Genomic DNA, 9,485 nt, shown 5'->3' with positions numbered 1-9,485 from the left:
CATATGTCATTAGGATTTTCATAAAACATTTATGATAGGATTATAACAGTAGCTACTCTTTTAACCCTAAATTAACTTTAATGCAAATGTAAGTTTTGCCATATGTTCAGCAGTAGTCCTCATTTGTCATTCCTTTTGCAGCAGTTCCCCATTATAAATATCAGTGGAATAATAAAAGAATAAATGCCATTTTTCCTAGCAAATGTCCAAATAATTATGTGAAAAAAAAGAACTACATGATTATATGGAGAAGTTGAAAGATCCTACAAACATACCATATGAGGAAACCACACAATTCAACTAGTTTTGTTTTTTTCCTTCCTTCAAGTGGAGAGGGCTCACCTCCTTAGCCTTACTTCTCCGTTTCACAAGGCACTTCTAGGCCTTCTGGAACACAGTTTTAAACCACTACCAGTTCTTTTGATAATAGCATGCCTATAATGGGTGAGGAGAGAGTAAGAGAGAAGAGCAGTTTTTTTGATTTTCGAAGCCCTTAACTACAGTTTTAACAAAGGAGAGGTCTCATCCCTTCTCTCTGTAAAGATAAGTCAGGGTCATAGCATTTATCCAAATTCTTTCAAATTACAATGCTGTATACTACTTACCATAAGGTATAATTTATCTGAATAAAACTTTTAAAAAATTTATGAGTTGTATCCTAATTGTAATTGCATTGCATTGTTACAGTAAAAAAATTTTTTTAATATAAACCTAAAAATTAATTGCAATATGATTGATATACCAATTTGTCAAACCACAATCAATGTGTTTTTAAATCAGAGTCTTTTGAAAATTTAAAAGTAGTCTGCTGATATCTGCTATATGCTGTGGATGTACATAACGAATGATTTAAGTACATGGACAGGAATCAGCACTTGACTCTGTCTCCCCCCTAGGGTTACCCTTGATTAAGAACTGTTACAGAAAGCCAATTCCTGCAGGAAAATATTTCCATAAATGTCTGACTCGCTCAAGCCCTTAATGTGCTTTGCATATTGCCTCTGACAAGTCTCATCTCAAAAAAACAATTTTCATATTATGCAAATAAAGATTTTGGTAAATAAGCTAGGTTTTTTTTTTTCACTTATGTCTTCACATACATGGAAAAGCTCTTAGATTGGTAATGACAAGAACAGATGGCAGCATACAACTTTGAAAAATTATATAGGTTCAGTGAAATAGCATTGATAATGAAATCAAACCACAATTGTGTTTTGGCTAAACCTGCAATGACGATGTATGGTAACTTATAAAATAGGATGATCATTGTATTTAAAAGTCAATTTTGTGTTCCTTGATGTCTGAATGTTAGGTCTTAAAGTTCCTTTTTCTCAGGTCTTATTGATATACATAGGCTCACAATGGCTGTTGGTAATGTAGTACAATATATCCAATTTTATGTGATTTTAGCAATTTCCATCCACTGGTATGTGCCTTATTTGCTTTTTTAAAGTATGATTCATATTTCTTTTTATTAATTTATTCTCCTTAACATAACCCAAGAATACTATAGGACTTTAATTTGCCTTTGTACCCTACCCATGGGACATGTGCCCTTTCAACATGTTTGCTAGCCAAATCTGCCTAAAGTTTTTGCTTTTAAGCACTCAAATTATTCTGTTTCATAACACAACCATAGTTTTAGAATATACTTTTGAAAATGTATCATGACACTTTGTTTGTTTGTTTGTTTTTGAGACAGAGTCTTGCTCTGTTACCCAGGCTGGAGTGCAGTCGTGCCGTCTCAGCTCACTGCAACCTCCACCTCCTGGGTTCAAGCGATTCTCCTGCCTCAGCCTTCTGAGTAGCTGGTATTACAGGCACGTGCCACCATGCCCAGCTAATTTTTTTGTATTTTTAGTAGAAATGGGATTTCGCCATGTTGACCAATCTGGTCTCAAACTCCTGACCTCAGGTGATCCTCCTGCCTCGATCTCCCAAAGTGCTGGGATTACAGGCATGAGCCACTGTGCCTGGCCCATCATGACACATTTTTAAGAGGACTGTTTGCTGCCTTAGGCAAGGGTGTCCTCCAGGAATAGCCTATATCCTAAACAGGTTTTGTTTTGTTTAAAATTTACATTTAGGAAATAGTACCCTACTGATAACTTATTCAGATGAGTTCAGAGAGTAATGTTTTTGGTATGTAATTTATATTGTACTTTGTTAACGCATTAAACCTATATGAATGATTTGTTGGCTAAGTTTTAAATCCATAACTATTTAACTTTCATTAGACATAATTTCCATAAGGCATGCCTTTAACATAATTATTTTAAGGGGCCCACTTATCTCCAGTTTAAAATATTTTCCCATTAGTTTCCTACTAACGATGACTACCTAGTTTTGTATGAATCGACTGCACCTAGTTGTCTCTCTGAAGTATGTACTTTGTGAAGTTCACAAATTACTACATGGGCACTTGAAGAAGACCAGCATTGCTTCTTAATCTGTTCTTAAAGGTGTATGCCACATATTCTTGCACATTCCATGGAGCCCTGCTCAGGTTTGAGAATGAAATATTTGAAGGCTTTTTTTTTTTTTTTTTTTNTTTTTTTTTTTAATCGAGATGGGGGTCTCACTATGTCACCCAAACTGGTGTTGAACTCCTGTGCTCAAGTGATCCTTCTGATTCAGCCTCTCCAAGTACTGGGATTACAGGCATGAGCCACTGTGTCCTGCCGAAGGATGTATCTTCGGTCATAGCCTAAATGTTTTTCCAATACAACATAGCAAAACCTGTCATCTAACCAAGTCTTTTGAATTTGGCCATGCTCGAGCTTAGATTTTTAAAATACACTAAGAAATATGTTTGTGTCACTTTTTGTTAAAACTAGTCTTTCATGTGAATATTTAAAATAAAAACGTTTTAAACTGAAAGCATGCTCAGAAATTTTTAACTGCTTTTTTGAAAACCACGCTTTACTGTGAGAACTTCTACTGAAATATTAGAAAGTAACTCAGGTGCCTTTAAAAACTATTTTACGTCTATAAATTCTATTTTAATTCACCATTAAAATTTATTAAACTCAACATTGCTGTAATCTTAAGGATAGACCAATTTTTCACAATTCTGTAAATTGTTCAGATTTTATGTGTTTGGTAAAAGGCGGTCTAAATACCATTGAGTTGTGTGAAAAGACACTGCCCGAGGATTTTTTCACTTGGTTTTTATCATTGGTTGTCACCTTATTATCATCTTAACAATTCAGGCTTCTAAAAGAGCAAGAATTAAACTTGATTAATTATGCCTAATTCTTTTTACTATGTTGTAAACTCCTGACAAATAATAATAAGTCTTTTAATCTGAGTTTGCTTCCTTTTAGGTATTTCATTTTGTCTTAGAACAGGTAGAACCTAGTTGCTAAACAGGCACAGGTTGTTTTCATCAGGAGCCTAGCCAGAAAAAGAGGCCCCTGCCGCTGGTCTCTAGTAAGACAGTGGTGTATGGAAGGTTGCTTCTGCTTTGGGCTGGGAGCTGAGCTGGAAAGGAACTGATTGTAGCAGGAATGAAAGAATAGGATTCACATTATAATCAGTTCTGCTGAGCAGCTGAGCACTGTGAATAGTTATAATTTACTAGTTTGAATATTAAATTCTGTTTCAGATGAGAGGAAGAGTGAGTGAGTTGTTGGATGTTGATCCTGTAGAGATAACTTTTTGGTTCACAGATGATGGTGACATCATTCACAAGGCTGGATATGGGCCAATTACATAGAATTTCACAGCTTTTATTTTGTAGAGTAAAAGAGAACTCTTGAAAAGAGGCTTTCTGACCCATCTTCCTTTTCTTGAGGAGGAACCAGGTAAATGGTACAAAATGACATGCCCTTCATTCCAGTGGCCAGTTATTTGGCTTTTAGAGCCCTGCCACTCTACCAGGACACTATGTCATTTTTACTTCTACTTCTTGTATCTTGCATATAAAGTACTACTCTATAGATTTCATTTCCCCACTCTTTTCCCCTTGTTCATTTGCTTCTCAGTGATACATGGCTCTCATAGAAAATATTACTACCAGGATCTTTGAGTTAGTTTGACAAGAATTCTTGCCTGAAGGGATCACATTAACATAATAAAAGAGACCATACACATGTTTTTAAATTATCACTCCTTAAAAAGCCTTTCTGACTACACTAATTGTTACCAAGCCTTCTCAGTGTTTGGTGATATGGCAGGTGAAATTATTTAATCTAGTCATTGCTATCTTGTTCGTTTCAAGTTTTTGCAAAAAATAGACCACAACATATACTGGATTAATATTCTTGGACATTGGATGAGATCTCAAGATTGAGATGTTATCCTTGATTTTCCTACTCAAAATGTTCAACAATAGGTCAAAAAGAGGTCTTGATGTTTAGAAGTAGATACGTAAAATTTAAATTGTTGCCTCTGTGTTTGACCAAGCAAGTGTCTGTGATTGAGTTGCTCACAACTTTACCCGTGTCTTCTTTTTATGTGTGTCTTTTTGTCATATCTTCTTTTAGGATGGATCAAATCTCACTGCAAGTCAGAGGGCCTATGCGCCTGAGCAGCTGCAGAAACAGGATAATCTAACCATTGACACCCAGTACTACCTGGCCCAGCAGATCCATCCAGTCGTGGCTCGAATCTGTGAACCAATAGACGGAATTGATGCTGTCCTCATTGCAACATGGTTAGGTAAGTGTCCCAAGCTCACATAGAGCCTCACATGGTAACAGCGGCACATGGAGCCTCCCTTTTCTCTTGAGATCTCTGTTTATGGGCATGGTATTGTGTCTGTCACTTCTTTGTTTATAGTTTGGAATGCATTTTTGTGGTTGTTTGGTACTGTCTCCACTCTTAGACTATGAGATCCACATACTTGCTACTGTAACCACATGCCTGCTCTGTAGTTGACACTCACTGAATACTGAGGGAAGAGAGGGAAGGCAAAAGAAAGGGTAAAGTGAAGATTTCAGGTGCCATTACAGTCACTGAGTTTACATTGTTATAGCTTTAATTAGTGTACCTCCATTAATAAGAAGATTGATGGTGTGTTGCTTATTGGTTCATCTTGCCTCTGTTGCTGAAGGTATTTTCATGTCAAGTGAGAAGACATGACTTTTTAACGTGAAATTTTAATTTTAATATTCAATTCATTCTGAGAATCCTGCTGTCCTTAAGGTATTCTAAAACTGGACCCGCTGTTATCCTCTAGGAATTGGCTGATTTCTAAGTTCTCATCATCCCAGGAGGTGCCAGCCAACCCTGAGACCTCAGTAGCTCTTTGGCTTTTTGCTGTGTCACCAGATTGTCTCCATTGCTGTGTCATTATTACTATTGTTGTCTTTTGCTTAGAAATGTATTTCATAACCAGCCCTGATTTCATTTTTAGATGACCAAGTACATAAAGAGTTACATTGCTTTTAAGGCCTTTCCTCTCTCTTCTGTGGTAAGCAAAGATGAGTGTTTTCAGAGTACTGCCTAATGCCCTGAGATGGCTCCTCTATTTATAAGTGAAGCCCAGATGCCACTGGCATCTCACAGACTCTTAACTTTGGCAATTATAGACTAACTTTCCAGCTCCCACCTATGTATCCAGCCTTATTTCTTACTCAGGCTATGCAGTGTCTCCCAAATATGGCACTGCCCATTCTGTCCCTGCTTCATGGAAGATTCTTCCCCTCTTTTTACTAAAACACCTAGCTTTAGCCATGGGCTTTGACAGCATAGGGACCTGGGTTTCAATGCTGGTTCTGCTATTCACAAGCTTCTGAACCTTGGTCTATACCTTAGCTCCTTGAATCATAGAATAGAGTTACTCTGAGGGAGAAAGATGACGTGTGTGAGATGTTCAGCACAAAGTCTGGGGCAAAGGAAGGGCTCCGTGAGTGATAGCCACCTCCCACCCTTCTTTTAGGTGTCAGTAGAAATATGTTCCTACTTCTTCAGTCTGTGGGATTTGTATATACTTAGTGCTCAGCCGCATTTGTAGAATGAGACTGGATTTTCCATGGATGAATTATCAAGTCACATATTTTCTGTCCTGCACCTGTTGAGTATGTTTCTGAGCTCCTCCCTGCTACCCCCCTGTCACTACCCCATCAGTGTTTACTCTGGAAGTGGAAACTCATTTTTAACATTTGCCTAAGCAAATATTATTAGGAAGATAAAATTCAACCACCAAAATCATCGTATATATTCTCCAAGATGAGTTGTGTTTGATGATGTTTATAAATCCTCAGCTGGGAAGAGAAGACTAAAAGCAAGGTATTTTTTAGCTTCCCTTTTTTCTCTACTATACATTGAGTGTTTGCTCTGTTGGATACAGTGATAAGTACTTTGCATTTGTTATCTCATTCAGTCCTTGGGACAACCTCACAAAGGTATGTTGTATTAGCTCCATTTTACAGAGGAAGAAGCCAAGGTTTAGAGAGGTAACTATCTTGGTCTTGGCTCATAGGTAGTAAGTAGCCGGCTGTGATTCCAAAGGTTGTGATCCTCACCACTGTGCTAAACTTGATTGCCTGTTCTTAGCTCTAAAAGGCTATGAAAGATGTTTTCAACCAGGAGCAGGATGGCATAGATGTATAAGCATGGGGGGGCTTCATGTTTTCTTGCTCCCTCCATTTCTCACTCTACACCCCATGCTCTCTACTGAAAACCTCTGAGTAAAACCATTTTTTAAAGAATAGATCTCCCAGTTTTCCATTTGTGTCTTCAAAACCTGGTGTAAAACTGTTGCCCTTTTCTTCTTTGGTTTTGAAATTTTGGTGACCCAGCACTGAGAGGAGGTAGATGGAACAAGCCTTGTCTCAGGAATGACATTTAAGAGAAAGACTTGCAGAGCCTTGTATGTCAGCAAAAGAGCTGAGCAATAAAGGGTGATGGAACCTACTTGGGTGGATTGGCCTGATGCCTGCCTGGATGTGTCAAGGCCAGTCATACTAAGAGGGGACCGGACTGATTTTGTTAGTTCCAGAAGTCATAGTTAAGATGATTTTTGTTTACAAATTGATCAGTGGCAGATGTTGACTTGAAAGATACTTTAACTGCAGCTGCTGTATGGTCATAGGCTGCCTTATTAATTCAGTTTTCACAAATTATTTTCAAAGCCAATAGTAGACAAATGGGTCCCATCTTCAGAAGTTTCATGTTGTATCTCATTATTGACCAATCTCAATCTACACAGAGAACCCTCCAGACTTGCACATGGTCCCACCCACATACCCATCACTCCTGCCTCACAACCTGAAAATTCTCTAGGTGCAGCCGTGGCTGTGTGGACACTCTTCCGATTTGTCCCTTCTTGGTGCCATGTAGCCAAGTCAAGCTGATGGGAGGGAATGTGTCCTCGGCCTTGGGGAATCTGCCCACTGCTCCTCACTTTTGGCTACTTTTTCTCATTGTTTTCTTCTGCCACTTGACAGTGGTTTTTATATCGAGGATGTGTGACGTTGTCATCGTTGTGTAGTCCTCCTCCTCTCCTGCTTGTCCTCTTCTCTCATCCTACCCTGTGCCCGCACCAGCAGTATATACACAGCCATCTATATTAGTAACAAATCTTGTAGTCCTTTCCTTCTGCCCCCTTCCACATAGGAGTTTGAGCATTAATGACGTGTAGGCCCAGAAGTCCCCGTCATCATGAAGATCTGTAGAAAACACTGAAGCTCACCAGGCAAATCTCTGTAAGCATTTGCCTCCTGCTCTATTCAGGAGCTGAATTTTTTATCTGTACCCTTTATTCCTCCACCCCAAGTAAAAAATTAGGGTGGCTATTCAGTAGGGGCTTCAAGGCCTCTGTTATCAGTTCTACTGTAGCCTGTGGTTTTAGGAGGAGGGAGGGAGATGGGGAAGTGGTGACAAAGTAAGAGAAGTGTTAGGGGGTACATGGTTTCTAAGAGGTGCAAGCTGTAGGCATAAAATTACTATAATTTGTTTTTAAAATTCTAAATCTGTTTTCTTTATATAAAAAAACTGCAGCTAGTGAACTGACACTGTTAAATAAGTTGAAGTATACAAATGTATACATAAAATACAAGCCCTCCAACTGCCTAATCACAGACATAAAATAATTCTCTTGCTTTTAATGTAGTTTTTATCTTTGATTAATGAAATGTATTACAGTATTGAAACTTTAGTGAAGTTTGATACTTTGTCCTTTTAGTTAGTACAAAGAAATCAGGAATAATGGCATAATTTCATTTAGGAAAATTATTAAGCTCATGATTTTTTATTTTTAAGACTCTTTTGTGGAGAGCAACTATATTTTTCAACTACTTTTTTCTTTCTCTATTGCTTTTATACTACTTTCCTTGAAATGAAAGGCAAGCATCAAGTGTTGGTTTATCCTGTGGCTTCACTTTGGAAATTCTCTATTTCTCCCCATCAAGATACCTCCTGAAGTCTGTCTGGTAGCATGTTGCATGGCCAGGTGTTCCATATGGGAAGACCATTTTAGTGAAAAGGAGAGAGGATAGCCTATTAAATGAGTGAATGAATAAGGCTGTTGAATTGAAAGAGAATAATTTGTTCTAATAACTAATGGTCCTCATTATCCCACAGTAAAATATGTATCATTTTTCTGAAACCCATGCAAGATTATTGCTATTGGGCTTAAATAAAGCAAAATTTTACTCTTTTCCATCTGTGAATAGGAAAAAACTATAGTATTACTCTTCTTATATAATAGCGCTATGGGAAACATGGCCACTAAAACTTGAAACTCTTAGCTTTTGTTCTGTAGACTATAGATTTTCCTCTCTCTCTCATTCTAATGAAAGCTCCCCTGTATTCTGTGGATGAAATATTCACAGTATGCTCAAACATCCAAATAGTCTTCCATACCTAGCAGACTAGGCCAGTGATGAGAATAGTCTAAAGTTCATTTTTGAATTTCATCTTTTAATAAATTTATGTTTTATGTATACTGGTACTTAGAATTATATGTAATATCTTTCCCCCAATGAGCAATGATTTGTACAGTAGTTGTAAAGAACCGTTCTTCATGGTCAGTGATAAAATTTCAGGCATTTGGCTATCTGGGCAGTTTTCTCATTGGTCCTGAGAAATTACTGATGTTTGAAGAACATGAGAGTTTAGAATTTAATCTCTGAAAATACTGCTTAAAACAGGACAGAATGCACTTAACCCAGTGTGCTCTGAGTTAAACTGGAAAGTAAAAATTTCCTTTTAAAAAAATGATGCCTTCCACTCATATCACAGAGGTTAGTTTTTGTCAATAGACAGGGTTCAGTCATATCTAAGAAATAAGTGCAACAGTGGGCAAAACAGGGCCAACTGATGTTTGGGGGTGATTTTGACAGATCCAGGGAGNTCAATAAAGAATTTTGCCCTTTTCATTATTAAGCTCTTATAAAATAAAACATGACCATTTCCAAACTGTAAATCATTATTATTATTTTTTTTTTTGGGGGGGGGGACAGAGTCTCACTCTGTCACCCAGGCTGGAGTGCAGTGGCTTGATCTCGGCTCACTGCAACATCTGCCTCTCGGGTTCA

At 37.7% G+C, this 9,485-nt stretch overlaps 1 protein-coding gene across 1 annotated transcript in view; it reads left to right on the top strand.

Annotated features, from left to right (window-relative positions):
- Nucleotides 1-9,080, top strand: part of POLA1 (DNA polymerase alpha 1, catalytic subunit) — a gene marked incomplete at its 5' end in the record, with an annotated part of 135,490 nt that extends 126,410 nt beyond the window's left edge. The window contains 2 exons of the mRNA XM_017863044.1: nucleotides 4,488-4,662; nucleotides 8,980-9,080. Coding sequence (XP_017718533.1) covers nucleotides 4,488-4,662; nucleotides 8,980-9,080 — 276 coding nt within the window. The remainder of the gene's footprint in view (nucleotides 1-4,487; nucleotides 4,663-8,979) is intronic.
- Between the last annotated feature and the right edge of the window lie 405 nt (nucleotides 9,081-9,485).

Source organism: Rhinopithecus bieti, unplaced genomic scaffold (assembly GCF_001698545.2).
Source record: "Rhinopithecus bieti isolate Rb0 unplaced genomic scaffold, ASM169854v2 scaffold_68130, whole genome shotgun sequence".
Lineage (NCBI taxonomy): Eukaryota > Metazoa > Chordata > Mammalia > Primates > Cercopithecidae > Rhinopithecus > Rhinopithecus bieti.
The sequence above is the reverse complement of the archived record's forward strand: the minus strand, read 5'-3'. Positions and strand labels throughout refer to the sequence as shown.